At 45.6% G+C, this 20,127-nt stretch overlaps 1 protein-coding gene across 10 annotated transcripts in view; it reads right to left on the reverse strand.

Annotated features, from left to right (window-relative positions):
- The window catches only part of RASAL2 (RAS protein activator like 2), a 292,197-nt gene that overhangs the window by 24,134 nt on the left and 247,936 nt on the right, over positions 1-20,127 (reverse strand). For 8 of the 10 annotated variants that reach the window (XM_077332483.1, XM_077332482.1, XM_077332478.1 and 5 more), the window contains 7 exons: positions 16,762-16,860; positions 15,152-15,703; positions 11,884-12,028; positions 8,790-8,934; positions 5,584-5,820; positions 3,223-3,424; positions 169-362 (listed from right to left, as the gene is read on the reverse strand). In XM_077332483.1, the coding sequence (XP_077188598.1) occupies positions 169-362; positions 3,223-3,424; positions 5,584-5,820; positions 8,790-8,934; positions 11,884-12,028; positions 15,152-15,703; positions 16,762-16,860 (1,574 nt within the window). The remainder of the gene's footprint in view (positions 1-168; positions 363-3,222; positions 3,425-5,583; positions 5,821-8,789; positions 8,935-11,883; positions 12,029-15,151; positions 15,704-16,761; positions 16,861-20,127) is intronic. The other 2 variants (XM_077332480.1, XM_077332487.1) reach the window with 1 other exon arrangement.

The raw sequence follows: 20,127 nt of genomic DNA on the forward strand, positions 1-20,127 counted from the left end.
CCAGTGTAGTCTAATGGCCCTTCAACCCCTGCTACCTTCATTTCTAAAGTCATTGCTTTAATTAGAGTCTTGTGCAGGAGGACAGCTATCATGGACTCTAGCTGTCTTCCGTTCTGATGCGTAGGCTCTTCTCCCACGTACCATGTAGCCACAGCCGGCACTACACACCTGTCCATGGGGTCCTCGAATATCTTCTGAAGTCCTGAAGACAGGCTCACATTTGGGCTTGAACTATGCTCTGTCAGCCGTCTCAGCTGCTGTTGTATTGGCATGGGGTTTGACAAAGCTTTTGCGATGTCCGAGAGGATCCGCGGTAGAGGCCCGAGTTTTTCAACCGTCGCCTGTAGGAAGGAATTTTCACCCTGATTCGACAATAAGCACCGTGCCAGCCACCGTTTCAAGTTGTTTTGGGGGGGTTCAATTGTCAATGTTTTTTTTTTTTAAATAAAAAAATAAAAAACAACGATGAACGTGGGTGGAACAGTGGAGGTTGGAAGGAAAAGAAGGTGGCGGGGCGTTTGTGCATGTGGGTGTGGCAGGATCACAATGCATTGTGATGGAGCAGCAGAACCATGACGACCGGGCGGATGGAGAAGACGAAACAGGGTGCAGCAGACATCGAGGAAAGAAAAGGAAATAGAAATTAAAAAGTGACCCCCCAAAATAAAAAGGTCATGCTCAACAACAAACAGACAAACACACGAAAAAACTAAAACAAACAAAAAAAAAACCCCAAACAGACTCAGGCCATTCCGATGCAAAACTGTCATGCAAAGCAAACTGCATTCAAGGGTGGGGTGGTAGGATCAAGGGGGAAGGGCCAACAAAAAGACTGTAACTGCTAGCTAATTTTTTTTAAAAATCCAGAGAACGACATTGTCATCTGCCTTCAAGGAGCCTTCTCCTCCACCCCCAACAAAAACAGACTTGTAGCCAGGGGGATGCATGCTGACACACAAGGAGACTGGCATTCATGGGATCTCTGAAGGAACTGAAAGAAAGCACAGGAAGTGCTCCGTGTATGGGGGTGTGTACATTTATGTGTGACTATTTCCATCAGCTTTTGCTGATTAGCTGACTCTTTCACAGCTTTAATAGTTCCCTTATTACCAACGCGATAATGAAAGGACTGGCCTGATTCTGATTAGTAATTCGATTATATCCATTGACATTTCCTTCCTCCCTCGTTCCCCCACCCCATATGAGACACCAGACCTTTGTTATTTCCAAAGTTAGACCAGGGCCTGGCAAAAGGCTTTAGGGGCTACTGGGAGCCTGTACAGCACCCCGCTGTGGCCATTTTGCTGCTCTTGTGGAATGAGCAGAGTTGTGCTGGGTGGTCAGACCCTCGGCATTTGGTCACGGTCCTCTCAGATGCCGCTTCAGGGGCTGGCAAGGCTTTCTGCATCCTCACCAACATCCCCAGATTGGCTCTTGGGTTTCCAGCCCTTCCGGCTACCATTAATTGGCCCTACGTCCAGCCTTTAAAACCACTGGTGCTGGACTCTGGCCAAAGGGAGACAGGAAGAAGGCCAGTTATACCGGAAAGCCCGTCTCCAAGACAATATCGACCCAGGACATTATTGGCCTTTTCTCCTCCCTCTGCTTAGAATTAATTCTCGATAGAAGAAGCCCTCTTTGCAGAATGCTTACCATAATCAGCCCCCTTAGATCAAAGGGAGAACAGTTCAGGTCGCCATAGCTAAAGCTACCCCTACTCTTAAAAAATAATCTAAAATGATAAGAGAGGCACTTCCATACTGCTTTCGATCTCAAGCGATTCACAGCTGTACAGCCTTCTTTCTTTGCTTACATCAAAGCCACAAAACAAAGTGGTTTTGATGACTCTAAGCTCTCTTCCCAACAGGCTATACTCATCATCACTCCTTGAGGAAGGAAGAAGAAGAAGAGTTGGTTCTTATATGCCGCTTTTCCCTACCCAAAGGAGTCTCAAAGTGGCTTACAGTCACCTTCCCATTCCTCTCCCCACAACAGACACCCTGTGGGGTGGGTGAGGCTGAGAGAGCCCTGATATTACTGCCCGGCTAGAACAGTTTTATCAGTGCCGTGGTGAGCCCAAGGTCACCCAGCTGGCTCCATGTGGAAGAGCGTAGAATCGAACCTGGCATGCCAGATTAGAAGTCCGCACTCCTAACCACTACACCAAACGGGCTTTCTTAAGCACACATCACGGTATGCCATCTTTCAGTTTAAGTTATGGGCCATTTTGGTTTTCAGGGCAGCTCTCTGTTTTTAAGGAACCTCCTGAAGGGAGACTAGGGTACGTCAAGGCATGCAGCCATTTGACTGTCCGTAGGGGGGCAGCCAACCCCTTTAACAAAAATCTGACCGGAGTTCCGTTTGTGGATACGTGTACATGAAAAGGACTGGGAGATCCACAATCAAATCAAACCAAAAGATGCGAAGTTATGTTCTTGCACAGAATGACTTACACCGTGTGCAAACGGGAAATTAAAGTACATTTGCGAACACAGAATAACAAATATCTTTCCCATCACCACCCAACCAACTACCGAACGATCAGTTCTTTGCAAGGAAAAACCTTAGCTGGGTGGATATAATCACAGAGAATTTAGGGACAGCAACGCAGTGCATAAAAACTTGGAACTGTGACACAAAGTAGTCCCTGAAAGCCACCCAGCCACATTAAGTTGTCAATGGCATTGTTGCTTGCTGCCCTGGTAACATTTCCCAGTCTCTTAAGTACAGACTATACATTCCCTTCCCCGTCCTTCCATCTCCCTCTTCAGTCATCCTTTCTTTGGTCAGCCTTAACGACAGGGCTGGGACCCACCTAAGGACGCATTCTCTACAAATATAGGGAAGAATAGAAGCCCAAACCAAAGCAGAAGCCAAAAGGAGAATACCTCAGGCTATTCAATACGAATTTTTGCACAGCGTTGTTGTTTTCTTTAAAGTGCATTCAAAGGCTGAACAAAGGAAATGAATACATGCTGCCCAGACCTCCTTATTGATCCTGTTGTGACATCTCAGAAGAAGAGGTTTGGATCAGCAGTCAGGTAGAAAATGAAGTCTGACCTGACAGTCAAGTGCCCTTTTTTATTTAAAAAAGTGCTACGTATAGAACCATTCTATGAAGCAACTTGCTGACACACCCTGGATATTTCACACTCAAGTTTGCTGCTGCCAGGAGACCACCCCCAATCCGACCAGCCCTCTCTGCCCTCCAGCCTGAATTACCTTATCTAGCTGGCAAACCACTTCCCACAGCAGGGAGTGCAAGATGGCAATCTCCCTCCCCAGATCGATGTATCCTTCAAATCCTGGCGTGCTGGAGATGGTGTCCACATTCGAAATTTCCCCCAGGAAGCGCTTCATGCCTCCCCACTCATGTTCCAGAAATTCATTCATAAAGATAATATATTCTTCTTTGTTTCCGAATCTTTAGGGGGGGAGGAAAAAAGAGTCACAATTTGGGCAGTTAACTTTTGGACATGGGTATACCATTTTCATGGGAAACTAGCAAGTTTCGCAATCTGGCTTATTAAAAGATCAGGCCTATGGCTGAGGCCAGGAAAATAACATGTAAAATACTGGCTTTCAGACCTAAGAATACAACCACCCCACCCAAACCCACTAAACCAGAGGTAGTCAACCTGTGGTCCTCCAGATGTCCATGGACTACAATCCCCAAGAGCCCCTGCCAGCGTTTGCTGGTAGGGGCTCATGGGGATTGTAGTTCATGAACATCTGGAGGACCACAGGTTGACTACCCCTGCACTAAACCCCTTGACTTTTGGTAGCCCTTTCTGAAAGGGCATATATATATACCGTGTTTCCTCAAAATAAGACACTGACTTATATTTATTTTTCCTCAAGAAAAATGGCTTATTTTCAGGGGATGTCTTATTGGTATTTAGAAAAGTCAATGCCATCAACAACGGTGTTTGTGTGGGGTGAGAGAAACCCACAGACGGTTGCTGGTCCGTGCTGGGGAGCAGCAGCTTTACTGGTGTTTATGGGGGGTGAGAGAGACTGGGGTGGCCAGTGTGGAGGAGAGGGGTGCTGCTGCTGCTGCTGTGCCTGCTGGCACCTGTGTGCGGGCGCAGAGCTCTGCGCCCATGTGCATGTGGCCAGCTGGTGCGCTGGTACCGGCGCCACCCCTCCCCTTTGCGGCACTGGTCACCTTGGGCGTCCGTGAGCGCTAAAGCGGCAGCAACCCTACCGCAAACCGTTGCTGGTTGGTGCTGGGGCAGAGAGACCTACAGTGCTGAATAAAATGGCAGCCAGAGCTTTACTTTTATGGCATATATTCCACAAATGCTTAGAAAGCCTGCCATGGCTTATTTTATGGGTATGTCTTATTTTCGGGGAAAGATGGTGTGGAAATAAAAGAGGCAGTTTTTAAATTGTTCTAAATTATTTATTTATTTATTTATTTGATTTATATACCGCCATTCTAAAGACCATTTCATGGTGGGTTACAATCAAAGCATAAAAAGCCCACAAGATAAATACTAAAACAATTAAAACCCCACAATTAATCTACTTTAACACTGGCCAAGCAATGAAATATTTAAAAAAAGATATATAAACTCTGGCTTTGCCAAACCAAAGTGTGCTTCTGATTCCGATCCATTCAGATCACCCTTCACGTTGGTCGTGTCGCTCTCTGCCTCTACACTCTTCAGGACTGTTAGATATACTTATTGCAACCCTTTTTCCTCTTTGAATTCCTATCCGATCGTCTGTTAGTGTGCCTGATATGTTTGTCTATTTCTTTTTATTATTTTCTTTCTAATAAAGATTGTTCATTATTTTACTATGAATACCTGTTCTGCCTTGAGTTCTAAAGGGTGCAATCACCTCATAAACATTGGCAAACGATCCATTCGCTACATTACTAACTTGCAAAGTAATTCCCCACTGCTCATAGACACGTTTCTTGCACACGTGTGTGTGTTTCTGGTAACAGAAGCTAAAATAATGCAAAGTCCTGACTTTGGGAATGCAATGACAAACACAGCATCTCAAAAATCACTCATGGTGAAAAATAAGGATTTGCTTATAAGGGACAAAGTACTGAGGGGCAAACTATGGGACACCACTAAACTTGGGGCTACACTGGCCTCCTGACCCAGTAAGTGCAGGCAGGGAGAAGTCAAACTGCATTCCAGCATGCTACCCTCCTACTTTGTCCCATAGAACAGAACAGACGCTAAGTCTTATCCGAATGGTCCATCCTCGATCCTCTTGTCCATTGCGATGGACAACTGACCCATACAAATGTCAGCAGTGAAATGTTTTCCCCTTCATCTGATACAGCCCAATTATAACTGCTGTGTAGGCATCAGATGAAAGGAGCGTAGTCTCATGAAAGCTTGTGTTGGAATAAATCTGGTTAAGATTAAGGTGCCTCCGCACTCCCGTTTTATTCTGCACGCACATACAGATCCCCCAAACATTTTCAGCGGAGAAGAAGTGGGTCAGCTTTGTGCTCCAGCTACCTCCATCACAGCACTTGTGGGTAAGGAGGCCTCACCCCCAACCATGATGCAGATGCCCCTTCACTAATTTTGCCTGATCTCGTGACATTTTTACCTTGTGAAGTTTGCCAGGTTTTGGATAACCTTTGCGATCAGGGTGAGAGCCCGAGAGGTACAGTCGTCAGGGTACTCCTGCATGAGGTTAAAGAGGCTCGGAGACATGATGGCTGGGCAGAGGAAACGGAGGAAAAGCGAGGCACTGATTAGGCGCTCGCTGATATCCTGCTTCCCCCTGTTGAGGCACTGCTGCTTCCACGATGCAAAAACCTCCTTCAGCTCCCGAGGAAAGACACTGCAAAACAAACAAACCAAAAAAAAAAGCCAATGAAGTAACAAGGAGATGATATATGGACCAGCTGAACCAAGCAAACGTCTAATTAAGAGCCACAAGACTGGGAGAAACCTGCCATTGAGACTGGCAGGGGGTCGCTTGGAAAGAGGAAGTTTGTGTATGGATGGAGAGGGGGTAGACTGAGCACTGCTGTGACAATTTCTGGTAAGGAAGACAGAGAGGTCTGAGTTGAGCTGCCACTTGCGTTAGCTCTCTCAGCACCATAATTCAGTATATCGACAGGTACTTTTTGTTTATACCTCTCTCACGCACATGTGCACCTGCACACACACATCAATTTGATGCACTGCCTGGTCATTTACTGTAATGCGTTCAAGTGGCTAGGCAAGAAAGTTAACTAAAGTTACTTACAAATGCCTAACTATAGATCCTTGTAGGCAAGCAGGCAGGCACAGAAATCATTTGTGGGTCAGCATTCCTAGACTTCTTTTATACAATCTGTCCATCTTTTCTTGTGGGAATCACGTATACTTGGCATACTTATCTGTGCATCATGTCTAAGTCTGTAAGTCTGTCTATATGTATAGCACACTTGTCTGGGACACTGAGAGATATTTATTTTGCATGTGTGCACACAGATGGTCAAATAATAAAAAAGGAGAGAATGCACATTAACTCCACCCCCCTCTGACAATTCTAGGCGATTACTGGGATGTTGCAATCAGCTGGCGAAGAAGGAAGAACCTGAAGCTGAATAAAGAGAAGTAATGGTGGCTGGAAAATAATATGGAAGGAACTGTGTTACCACCTCTGTAGTAATGCTGTCCTTTGCAGACTCCAAGAAGAGCTTGGGAGATACTTTTAAACTCAGGTCTGCTAACAGAGAGGCAAGTTGGTGCTGTTATTAAAAAATAAAGAGCCTTTGTGTAATTACACCTGGCTTGGAGATGATTTCTGCATTCAAGGATCATGCTGATCCATGCTACTATATCTGAAAGGTAGATTAGTACAATCCAACAGGGAAATACATCTGAAAGGGCAGAGAAGTCTCTTTCCAAATTCAGCAAAGTTATTGGTTTCAATTGGCAAAAATGTCACAGAACACACACATGTTTTGAAACCTTTAAAAAGGAAGTGTTTTTTCTTAATTTCAAGAAGTTTATGAATAAAGGAACAAAGTAAATGGAACACAGAACTCTAAAAAAAGGAACAATGGGAAAACTCAGAACGTGCATCAAGTAACGTTATTTCCCCTTTGAGTTTGCGTGAAGTTAGGTACCTTTTAAATTATGCTATTCAAGATTAAAAATGATAGACTATCCTTCATTATCTGTTAGGGTTACCTGTTAGGGTCTCCCAAGTGCAGCACTTTACCTTTTATCCTTATCCATGGTTCCTATATATATTTGTGGGATGTGTCTGGCTGTCCAAGTTGGAATAGGGCCAATCAGCAAAGCTGGCTGAACCCTGATTGGCCCTGCCCCTGTAGCTCCCACCCTCTGTCCCTGGACTCTAGCCTCTTTGCTCTCAGGGTCACCTCAATGCCTGGAGCCAGTAGCAGGTAAGGGAAGAAGGCCCTGGGCAAAGGGTCATGGTGGAGGGCTTGCTAACGAGGGCCTCTTGGCCTGCTAGGCTGGCCCTGCTAATGAGGGCCTCCCGGCCTGCTGACTGCGTGCTAAGGAGCTCTGTCCCAGGCCTGCTAATGAACTGGCCAGTCCCCACCCACCCCACTTGATCCAGCTGTGAGCTGCGGCTCAAAGCCTCCTTCAGCTGCCTGGTCAGGGGCCAGGGAAGGAGGCCCTTTCAAGGCCCATTCTTAGGAATGGACTTTGAAGCTAGTTTATTTATAATTTGGTTTTTATTCCACGTCTCCCTTCAAGTGGGCTTGGGGTGGTTTACATCAATAAAGCATCTACAGTGGTAAAAGTGGTACTTAAAGCATAATAAATCCAATACAAAATGCCACTTCCCACTACCGACATTGATATGTCCAATCCACCAATATGGTTGTTAACATAATAAATATGCTCTCATAAGAAGAAGAAGGGGAAGGAACATGGAGAGTATAATGTCTCTGCTGGACCAAGAAACAACGTCCAAATTGTCTTGTTGAATGCAGGTACGTTTATTTGCAAGATGATTAAAAGAAAGCCGGAGCGGCAACGCACAAGAGGCAAAAGCAAAGGAAGGAAACCAGAAAACAAGGTTGCTTAAATGCATCACACGTGTGTTAAGAGAGTGATCCTCTTAAAGAAACATATATCACATAGAGGAGAGGAGGAAGGCCCACCTGATATTTAGGCCACCCTGGCCTCAACCATCGGTCTGGTGGAAGATCTTGGCTGGCAGCTCATTCCACCAGGCATCACATGTCCATTCATTTATGCAAGGAAATTAAAATGGCCCCATCCTTCCATCTGTGCAGCCAGAACCCAGGTTCTATTTCTTGGTCAAACTGTAACGTGACGAAGATACATAGCCCAGAAAGTGGCTTTCTTGTCTATCCAATTGGTTAGGCGTGTTAGATCCTTGGCAAAACAATATGTTCTGGATTTACTTTTCCTTGTGCAATCATTTTTGGCACCAGAAAGCCATTTTTCAGCCTTCATCAATGGACAAAATTTACCAAGGGTCAGCCTAGCTTTACTTTCACAAATCTAGTAAAAAATTCGGCCACAAACTACAGTTCCATCCATCCTCTAAAGTCAGCCCATCTCAATTCATTTAACTTTTATTGATGCCCATCAGACACCATTCACTGGGATGCAAATTCATTTCACTTATGCAGGAGAAGATTTGGGTGCATGGTGCCTGTGGAGTCTGGTAAAATGAAGGTACTGGTGGAAAATGTTCCTTGTTTTGTAACTTTTAACCATAGGGGAAGGGCTATTTTGCCTTCCTCAGGTTAAGAGTCCCAACAAATTACCCCCTTATTTGAGGCATGAACTCTGCCCCCCTTCCCCACTCACCAATAAGAGTTGATGATTTTGCAGAAGACCAGCTCGCAACACATTTTGAGGTTGGCCTGGTGTTCGGCCAGCTCGCTGGGTGGACTTTTGCTAGGATCCACTTCGCAGTTCTCATCCGACTCATACAGGGCCTTGATAAATTCACCTTAGGTTGGGCAACAAGATAGAGGCAAATCAGAATAAAGTCTTGCTCCCCTCTTGTTTCAGTCTTCCTGGAAAACTGCTGTCATTTCACATGATCCTCATACTGACTTGGGACCCAAGGCTGACCAAAGCAAGCCAACCATTAACGCTTACCAAGATCTGCTTCCACAAAGGAAGCACCAATCTCCCCTCCATGGCCATTAATGAAGACAACCAGCTACATAGTGTTCCATTTGGGAAACAGAGTGGAGAATCTTCCCATGCATATCCCTTTGTGAGAGAGGCTGGTGTCGAGCAATCAGCCCTGTTGTCAACTTCTACCATATCATACCATGCTCACTGTGGCTTCTGGGAGCATGTCAATAACATTGTGGGGTCAGCTGTGAGCAGAGTAGGTCTGCCACCCAGGGTCTTGCTGTTCCTAAGAGGGAGCAGTGGAAACAAAATAGGGGGCAAAATTGACATTGCCCAGACATGGTGGTGTTGCTTCTGGGCTTGCACCAGATGTGGAGCCATTGGTACAATCCATTTTGCTGCAACTCCATCTCTCCACCTCTTACAGCAGAGTGCCCAGCTGTTGGACATTTTATCTGAAACTCCCACATTTGTATACTGCCCTCCCGTGCCCCTATGTAGGCACTTTTCTGTTAGCACAGAATCTCTTCTGAAGCTGAGTATACCCTTCACCTCATGAGTCAGCTTCAAAAGTCATGCCACCCAAAGCAGGGCTGATGATGATGACATTAGACAGCAGTTGGCGAGCCTATGGCTCAACTATGGCAGGATTATATCCTTCTAAACCCACTGGTTGCTGCTCTTGTGCAATTAAGTTGAAGAAGAAGAGTTGGTTCTTATATGCCGCTTTCTCTACCCAAATGAGTCTCAAAGTGGCTTACAATCGCCTTCTCATTCCTCTCCCCACCTCAGACACCCTGTGAGGTAGGTGGGCCTGAGAGAGCCCTGATATTACTGAAGAAGAAGAGTTGGTTCTTATATGCCGCTTTTCTCTACCTGACGGAGTCTCAAAGTGGCTTACGGTCGCCTTCCCATTCCTCTCCCCACAACAGACACCCTGTGGGGTGGGTGAGGCTGAGAGAGCCCTGAGATTACTGCTTGGTCAGAACAGCTCTATCAGTGCTGTGGCGAGCCCAAGGTCACCCAGATGGCTACACGTGGAGAAGTGGTGAATCAAACTGGGCTTGCCAGATTAGAAGTCGGCACTCCTAAACCACAATACCAAACTGGTGTGCAGAAAAATCTGATGAGTGCTTAGAGAACCTGAGCAAATTTCTAAGTTCCAGAAAAGAGCCAGTTTGGTGTAGTGGTCAGGAGTGCAGACTTCTAATCTGGCATGCCGGGTTCGATTCTGCGCTCCCCCACATGCTGGTTAGCTAGGTGGCCTTGGGCTCGCCACAGCACTGATAAAACTGTTCTGACCGGGCAGTGATATCAGTGCTCTCTCAGCCTCACCCACCCCACAGGGTGTCTGTTGTGGGGAGAGGAATGGGAAGGCAACTGTAAGCCGCTTTGAGCCTCCTTCGGGTAGGGAAAAGCGGCATATAAGAACCAACTCTTCTTCTTCTTCTTCAAAACCTGGCAACTTTGGCAATTTTTGTGGAACAGAAAAATTTCCAGATGCCGAAGTCTGATTCGTATTTTACTATCTCAAGTTACATTCGTATCTCTGTGCCCCCTTCCCCTCCTGCTTCTCTACCCTAACCATTTTGTAAAAATTCTAGTTGTGCTGCCCACCGTTTGAAAATACAATCTGAATACTCGTTTGGGATTTTGTAGATCAGAAGTCCAAATTCTGTTTGTTTTTTTTAACTCCAGTGTTTGGCCCAAAATGGTTCCCAACTGATAAATAATGGAAAGCCTTTTGTTATCAGTAGCAACTGAAGCCACTGCTTATGTTAGGACATCTGAGGCATGGGGGGCAGTCAGGAATTCCTCCCTGAATCCATAGCTTACTCCTTGGATCCTGTCCCATTGTGTTGAACTGAATGACTCCATTGTGGAAGTTACTGAAGCCAAGGGAGAGCTGGTTTTTAGGGACACTCTGACCCTTTTCCAAAACCGGAATGTATTCTAAATGGATAGTTTATATATCATCCTGTAAGAACAAAGCTGTGAGTATGTTTTATAAAACCGGGAGTTGTTAAAATTGACAGCAGTCAGGGTGAAGCTTTTGGATTTCATTAAGGGCCTCTCCCCCCAATTTAGCCACTATCCCATATTGTTGCAATGACATGAGAACTTTTCAGTTTGCAAGGAGAGTTACTACTAAGTGAAGGAAGTCTCACTTTGAGCTCCACCCACACCACGTCTGAAGTATGACGTTAGTGGAGCAGCGCTGGCAGAAGGCCCACTGTAGCTTCCCACGGCACTAATACAAACCCTGGGAGCAGCTTTTTAAAATTTTGGCTGCCAAGTGACAGCTGACTCAGGGTGACCCCATAGGGTTTCCAAGGCTTATCAGAGGGGGTTTCCTCTGTGCAGAAATCCAAGTACTAGCCAGCCCTGCGTAGCTTCACCAGAGCTGATGCCATGGAGCTAGCCTGAGCTCCCCAGGTCAGCGGATGACCAGACACAAATGTCATGTCAGTGGGTGGAATCAAACAGAATGTCTGTGAGCTCACTGTGCCGATTAGGGTTGGATGCTTCGGCGTACGAAGTGGACGTTTCTACCTGAAGCAGCCAGTGCGCAGTGCAGGGGGGGAGGTGTGGACGCTGGTGCGCCGCTTGGCGCACATGCACAGAGTTCTGTGCTTGTGCATGTGCACCAACCAGTGCGCCAGCGCCAGTGCCCGCCCCTCCCCTCCCACGCCAGTGGCTGCTTTGGGCGGGAATGGCCGCTTTGGACCCAGAAGCACCCAACCCTAGAGCAGATACACTCCTAATTTCTGCCAAAGCCACCAGAACAAGAAAGGAGAGGCCAGCGTGGCCATACCAAGGGTGTCTTGCAGGTACTTCTGTCCAACCAGCTTGAGGTATTCCTCAATGGCTTTGGTGGCGAGGGTGTTCTCCCTGAAGATCAGTACGTCGTGCTCCCCACAGCGATCGACCTCAGACATGACCAGGTCGCTCAGAAAGTCCTGCAAGGGAAAAGTTCAATGAGGAAGAGAAGGTGGCTCAGCCAAAAAGAAATACCGCACAATGCCAGGCAGAAGGATGCCCAGGAGATGATGCAGTCAGCAACAACAAACCCCAGCAGGGAAAATGAGAAGCACATATGTGGCCTGACCTACAGCGCCTGGTGCAAAATGAAATGTGACGGATCTAGGAAACGAGACATGCTTTTGTTCCAGATCCCGATGACACTTTTTAATAGGTTCGGTTGGAGGCCAACTTATCCTTTCTCTAGCAGAAAAACAGGCCGCATTGCCAGGATATCTGGCACTGTGCTGGGTACATATGTTCAACAAAAACAGCCGCAATACATGTCCTCAGTCACTAAAATGCCTGCTTGGAAAGCAGAACCCTGAGCAGCCCTTGGAAACGACATCTCTCTTTCTCTGCGTTCTACCCACTGGTTTATTTAGACCCTGCTCTTCTCTCCAATGGGGACAACAAACCAGCTTGCAACTTGGTTCTCTCTTCCTCCAGTTTATACTCACAACTACGACTCTGGGAAGTTAGACTGAGAGAGTGTAGGCTGGCCAAGGTTGCACAATTAAGCTTCTGTGGCAGAGCTGGGATTTGAAATATCATCTATCAGATCCTAGACCAGGGGTATTCAACCTTTTTGAGGCTGTGGTCAGTGGCCACCTTTGGAATTCTGACACACAACAGTAGGTGCAGCCACAAAATGGCCATGGTGGGAGGCGGAGCCAACCACACACACAGGGGACGCTGACGTGCAGGGGACAGGAGGAGTAAATCTCAAAAACACTGGAAAAGAAGAGTCAGAGAGAGAATAAATTCAACACTGTAGCCTTGGATTTATTCTCTCTCCAACTCCTATTTCCCAGTAGCATCTGTCAGTGAAATGTTATGTTTATTTTATTTTATTTATTCTTAATTTTATACCCTGCCACTCACGACAATGTCACCTCGTGGCGGCTTACAATATAAAACAAGATCACAGATCCCCATAAAACCCATTAAAACATTAAAATCCCTAAAATACAATATCAGTACCAAAAAACCCGATGACATGCGCAATATCCCGATGGCGGTGTAACTTTAATGGCCTCCAAAACCCATTTCAGCTGTTCCAGCCTGGCCGATGGCATGGCCTCACGGTTGTAATACCAATATAAACCTGCCCGTTTGATGTAGGGCAGCATAGGGCAGGACCCACTGATCTTAATCCCAGTCATGTTAATCTACACCATCCTTTCTCAACTTTTTTACTGTTGAGAAACGTTCTTCAAGCTGAGGTTTTCAAAATATGGTTGGAAAGCATAGCCATATACACGCTCCCCCTTCTCACCCCCTCCAGGCCCATCATGGGCCATTTGCTGTCAGCAATACAACTTGACATATATGGCTAAAATGGTTTGGTTCAATGAGAACACTTCAGATAGATATTACACAGACAATGCAATCTATTGATCAGAAAAAAGCAATGGTCCAAGTAATTGTAATCCCGCATGTCAACAAGATACCCTATGTCAAGATTGCTGTTTCTGACCCAGACCTGATGGCAGTCATGGCCACACTGGAGCTCACACAGTTTGTTACTGGGCCCACCCATCAAGCCGGCCACCACCTGGATCTGATCTTTAACATGGTGGTAGAAGCGGATCAGATAGTGAGCAACGTGGTGCCATGCTCAGATCACTATACTCTGAAGGCCTGGCTACAGATTACCACTCCCTTCTACAGGTGTAGAGACTAATGGATCCAGAGGGATTCCTGAATGCTCTGTGGGATCTAAAGCTTCCCAATGACTTATTAGAAGAGATGGTTAACAATTGGCACAACCAGATGTTGGCTGCTATTGATGAGATTGTTCCTTGATGCCTTCTCCTCCCCTGTACCAAACCAGCTCCCTGGTATACTAGTGAGTGTATGGAAGGAAACGGGGTGAGTCTGGAGGAAAGTTTGTGATGAGGACCAACAGTCAATACAGTAAGGGAACTGGAAGGCCCTCAAACTGTCCTCTTGCACAGACTCATGTAGACAGACTGCTAGATTCAGTGAGGCCTACCACTTGTCCTCTAGACCAGGAGTAGTCAACCTGTGGTCCTCCAGATGTCCATGGACTACAATTCCCATGAGCCCCTGCCAGCAAATGCCACAGGCTGACTACCCCTGCTCTAGACTCTGCTCTTGGAAATAGCAAATCTGTCCCTGTCCACAGTGACCTTCCTGAAGAGTGTGAAGGAGATAGTGGTTTGTCCTTTCCTTAAAAAAAAACACTGTTGGACCTGAGAGACCTGGCCATCTCCCACCCTGATTCGCATTTCAGCGGAAGGTGGTTGAACAGGCTGCTGTGGACAAACTTCTGGCATTCCTGGATAAAACATTGGCCTTGGATCCATTCCAGTCCAGCTTCCAACCTGGCCATGGGATAAATTTAGCTCTGGTTGACCTGATCGATGCTCTCTAGAGTCAGCTAGACTGAAGGGGGTCAGCACTACTCATGTTGCGTGATCTCATGGCATCACTTGACATGGTAAATCACCAGCTTCCTGCTCAGTGCCTCATTGATGAAGGGATCCAGGGGACAGCCCTCCAGTGGTTTGTCTCCTTTCTCTGCCGTCAGGGACAGAGGGTCACCACCAGGGAGAATCAATCACACTGATGCCAACTCCGATGTGGATTCTGCAATCTTTTCCACAACAGAGCTGATATAAAAGACTAGTCTACCACGAAATCTCACTGGATGGCCTTCAGCAAGTCATTAATCTCTGGCTAAGTCATCTCACAGGATTACTGTGGGGATACAATGGGTTAACTCCACATACGTTGCCCCTACCCTCAAACTGTTGTTTACAAATGGTCCAAATAACCAGGACTGGCTATATTCTTAGAATGAACTCTTTAGCTATTTTTATATCAACAGATGGCTGTTCAAGCAAATGCCTTTGCATATTGATTACTTCCCCCCATTTGACAAATAATACATTGAATTATTGTTCTTGTAACACCTGCCTTTTGCACAACTTCTGTCCTATGGTATCAGTAGACAAGGATGCTTGTTGATATACCACAGTGAGAACCCACCCTCCAGTCTCCCGGCAGCATTCCCACTCAGGAGTAAGGCTTACCTTGGCTCTGCCAGTGCTCTGAAGAATGTGCACCAAAGCACAGGCCATTTCCTCTTTGTTCCGGACACTGATCACTGGCTCCAGCACGGTGCACAACAGAGTGTAGTTGTTAGTGACAAATTCAGCAAACTCCTTGTATTGCTCCATGGGCAGGATGATGATGGTCTGGTATCGAGACTTGATGCGGATGGAAGGCCCTCCAGTCTTGCCTTTGTTGGGAGTGGGCGTGCTGATGGGGTACCACTTTTCCACAAACTGGCGGCCAGTCACGCTGGGAACGGGGATGTTGACCAGTCCGACATAGTTTTTGTCCTTTTTCTTCTTCTTCTCCACATCCTTGTAGATATGGACAGTGATGCTGAGTATGGATGGAAGTCCTGAGAATTCAAAGTGCTCGCCCCAGAAGATATTGTCGGCTCTCGTTTTCCTTGTGGTGCGGGCAAATAAAGTATCGTCCAGGCACAATTCACAAAAGTACTTCTTCTTGGAGGCCAAATCCTTGGCTTCGATGATCCAAAGGCGCAGTATATTCTCAGCCCGATGGCAGTTATCCTGAAGACAAAGTGGCTTAGTTTGGCTTAGCGGTGCTGGTCAGGCAATATATGAAATTCTTATCACAATATTATCCTTTTTCTAGGGAACTTTGATTTTTTGTCATGTAATACTATAACTACAAGTCCTGGCTCCAGGGATGATAATAACAAGCAGTCCAATGGGGAAAGAGGGGATCTCTAGAGTAATATAAGGAACTCCAATGTATGCAGAAAAGGGGACCAAAAATCCCCAAACCCTGCTGATGATATCATACTCCCAACAACCATGTCATCCACGTGAGGATGGTAAACACCATAGGACTCACGATGGTACCCAAAAGAACTATTTGCATGGGGAAGAATCGTAATTACTCAGCACTACCCTGAGGAAGGAGTGGAAGCATTGCAAAACAGTGTCTCCTATTCCCAACTCACCCAAGAATTCTTGCCCGCCAGTTTTCCTCAGGTGCCCTGAGGGAGCCAGAAGAATGGACAGCATCACACTGCCTCTTTCTATTTAGACTGCCTATCAGGGCGATTAAGGAAGTTTCTAATTGAAAACCACATTGAAATGTTTCCGGCCAGTAGAGGGCAAGATAAACCTTTCTATTAACGATAAAATAAGAGGAACAGAGGAAAGGGCCACTAATGTAATAACTCTCACCTTGATAAAGCTCTAACTTGAGAAGATTTTTTTTTAAAGATACAAAGGCCAAAATTCATTGAGTCGGCATCTGCCTATTTTTTGTTAAAATAGCTCAAGAGTAATTTACACAAGCTCATTTCCCAGTAAGACATTGATGGGTCTCCTAGAGAACATGATCGTTAGCATGGGTGACAGAAGCCCATGTTTTAAAGGCTTAATCTATTTCACTTTCGTATAAAGCCGAGCAGAGTATCGGCTGGTGTTATTAAGCAGTTTTCCTCCTGGGGTGGCTGTGCTGATGCCATCAGCCTAATTAAATGTGTGGGCTTGTTGGGGGGAAGAGTGTGATATATCACTTGGTCAAAGAGCGCAATTACTCAGGGTGCATTTTACCACTGGACTTTTTCCTGTAAATTCCTCTCGTATAGTACCTTGTTAGGCTGAACTGCTCTCCGTAGGTTTTCCATCCACTTGTCTCTTTCAGCAGCGGAAGAACAGCTGAAGCATTTACTGCCACTGGAGTAAGTGACCTAGGACATGTTAGGGAAAAAGTTAAGATCTGCCCAGCATGCATAAGACAGGAACGAGCACGGGACCTTGAGTATCTTACAAGAAGAATTCTAAATTACTCACCAGTATTAAACAAGGCGAACCGAGGGCACACATAACAATGCAATCCTAAACAGAGTTCCACCCTAGCAAATCCATTGACGTCAAGGGACTTAGAAGGGTACAGCTCTGCTTAGAATGGCACGGCGCTTCTGCTTTCTTTTGGGTATCACTTTTTATTTTAATGAAATCTTCCCCTCTCCCTCTCTTTTTAACAAAGAGCAGGGGAAAGAAATGAAGACCAGAGATGGGCAGATTCTCTCAGTTCCATAGTTTCAGTAGGGCTTGAGCTCCACTCTGCTTTTTTCTAGCAAAAAAAGAAAATTTCAGGAAGCCGACCATGGATTTTACGCAAAGGGGGGAAAAATCCTTATACATTTGCAAATACATTTAAAAAAACAGTAAACCTGGAAGATAAAAATTAATTTTACAGCATACCTACTGCTTTCTGTGTTGCTGTTGGAGCACAGGTGCTGCTTTTAAAAACAAACCTTCAAAATTACCCTTGCAGGGATTAGTCGTGAAGGGATTTAATTTTATTTGTGCTGGACTTTGGGAGTGCATTCTGGAAGTAATAGTCCAGAAGAATTCTGGATTTCAACAATGGCTTCTTCTCTGGTAATGACTTCTAGCCATACTGAACTAAAATTTGTACTGAAAGTCAGCATACGATAGGTTTGCAAGCTGTGGGTGGAAGAACACCTGGAGATTTTGACAGTGGAGATTGGAAGGAGCAGGGGTTTTTTTTTGTGGGGGGGGGGGCGCTCTAGCATGGTAGAATACCATAGAGTCCACCCTCAAAAGTAGCCATTTTCTCCAGAGGAACTGATCTCTATTGCCCAGAGATTAATTGTAATAGTGCTTGGTCTTCAGTTCCCATCTGGAGGCTGGCAACCCTAGCATAGGAGGGTTGTGTAACTATTCCTAATGGGAGACTAGAACGTGGCAGGCAATAAACAGCAGGATAACAGGGCACTCAACTAACACACTTCACTCATCTTACTTCTTCCTCCCTATATGGTTTTGAGACGAAGCAGGACAGAGCCCCTCTAAAGCCTGGTCTCACTGATACACGAAATTTGATGTTTTTACATGACACATATGTTCAAAGGACAACTTGATGTTTTTAAATATTAGCTAGGCACCTTAGAAATTCATCTGAAGAATTCTGTGATGGTTTGTTTTGGGGGCCCGTGGCATTATGAATGTGTGCATTATCCTCGCAACAGAAACGAGGCATTTAATAATGCACTGAGCTTCGGGCCCTGTGGGAGCTTTCAGCTTTTCGTAGGGCCTGTAAGACGGAGCTCTTCCACCAGGTCTACGGTTGAGGCCAGTGTGAAGAGAAGATCTGTGGGGCCCCCCAAAGGAAGGAAGGTATTCCACCACTTTTTAACAGGGCTGGCCAGCAGTTCTCCCCTAGTCCCCAGCGGGGGTAGGTGGGGGGTTGTTTGCCACCGTGTTGCTGGTTTTTGTATATCGCTAATTGTTGTGTTTTTAGTGGGATTTTTAGGGGACTTGTATTTTATTTTTTATCTTGTAACCCACCATGAGCCAGCTTCGCCGAGAGTGGTGGGAAATAAATTCTAATTCTAATTCTAATAATAATAATAATATCGGAGGACCACTATCTTCTCATTCCAAATTGCCTAACAACTACACTTTGTTGTATACGTTTTTATGGCTGCATCCTTCAAAATAGTGGCATTCAATACAGCTTCTAAGCTTCTCTTAGAAAGTTAGCAATGACTCATTGGATCTGAAGTCTCTGGAGTTTTGGGTGGGACAACACACACACACACACACACACACACACAGAACTTAAAAAACAAAACAAAAACCTCTACACCATGCAGTACAGATCATCATTTATAACAATCAACACTTGTGGTAAATATGCCAGACATCACGTTACCAATTAGGAATGTTGTAAGTGTAACTTACAGGCCTCAGTTTTTGCCCAAAGGGAACAAAAATACTAGAATTATGCTTAGGAGAAGAAGATAATTTTTTTTGACATTTTCAAGATAGATCATGCACCGGGCAACCGATGTTGTTACTAAATGGCAACAGAAATATACCCAGTTTAGGACACAGAAAGTTTCCAGACAACAGGAATCTAATATTAAAGAGGCTATAACACAATGTGGAAAATGAAAAGGACACGCCTAAAAATGAAACTGCTTCCACTATGAGGGTTACAGAACCCAGGGACGGATTGTCCACTCTCCTCAACTTGTCCCAGGGAAGAGCAATGACCAAATTTGGATTTCTGTTCTGGCCTTTATCTGAGGACCTTCTTCCTTTTAACATTCCCAAGAGATTAGAACAAGGCCGTTATCTTGCTTATCGTGACAGCTGAATGTTTTCCCCATTGCTTGGCTATTTTAAATGGGAAGTCTGAGGAGCAGAGGTAAGAGACCATTTCAGCTCCCAGGTATAAAACGGTTCACAATGAATCACGCCTTCTTTGCCCTTCACCTTCACACACTGTGGAATCGGCTGACTCAGTCAAACCAGAGGTGGACGAATTATGTTGACTCAGCACTGAGGGAAGCAAACTAACGGAGCGCTGATGTGAATTGGGTCCTAACAATTTTGGAGTGTTTCTTCCAAAGAAATCCAATTGCCAGCGTAATCTCTCAGGAAAACCACAGAAGATCTTTGCTTCTGTAGACTGACTTCTAAGATATATTATTTGGTTCTCTTAACTCTCAAGAACTTCCACACGGCGGCTATGGACTGGCTCAGTAGAGACATTTTGTCTCTCTGTAGAAACTATTTCTACATTTATCTTTCAAAGTTATCTAAAATACTTTCATTGCTCTTTTTTAACAGTATTGATTAGCACCTCTCTACACCTGCCACCTGAAATAAGAGATGCCAGGGATTCAAACTAGGAACCTTCTTCAGGCATGCAAGTCATATTCTCTGTCACCTACCCTAAGGCAAGGCCTTTCCGAGCGGAATGCCTTCTGTGGTGGTGGAAGGGCAACTATGGAATGCAGGAGTGTTTTGAGGATTATCGTGGCTCTAGAAGAGTTCAACTGTTGTGTGAGCAGCCAGACTGGGGGGTAGAGGGCCTCCCCCCAGTGGAAAGGGGTATCACTCCAAATGTCCTTAAAGAGGGGAAAGAGGAAAAGGAAAGATTCATTTGGAGGGAAGGCGCTGCGTGGGGCCCCTACCAG

Source organism: Paroedura picta, chromosome 4 (assembly GCF_049243985.1).
Source record: "Paroedura picta isolate Pp20150507F chromosome 4, Ppicta_v3.0, whole genome shotgun sequence".
Classification (NCBI taxonomy): Eukaryota; Metazoa; Chordata; class Lepidosauria; order Squamata; family Gekkonidae; genus Paroedura; species Paroedura picta.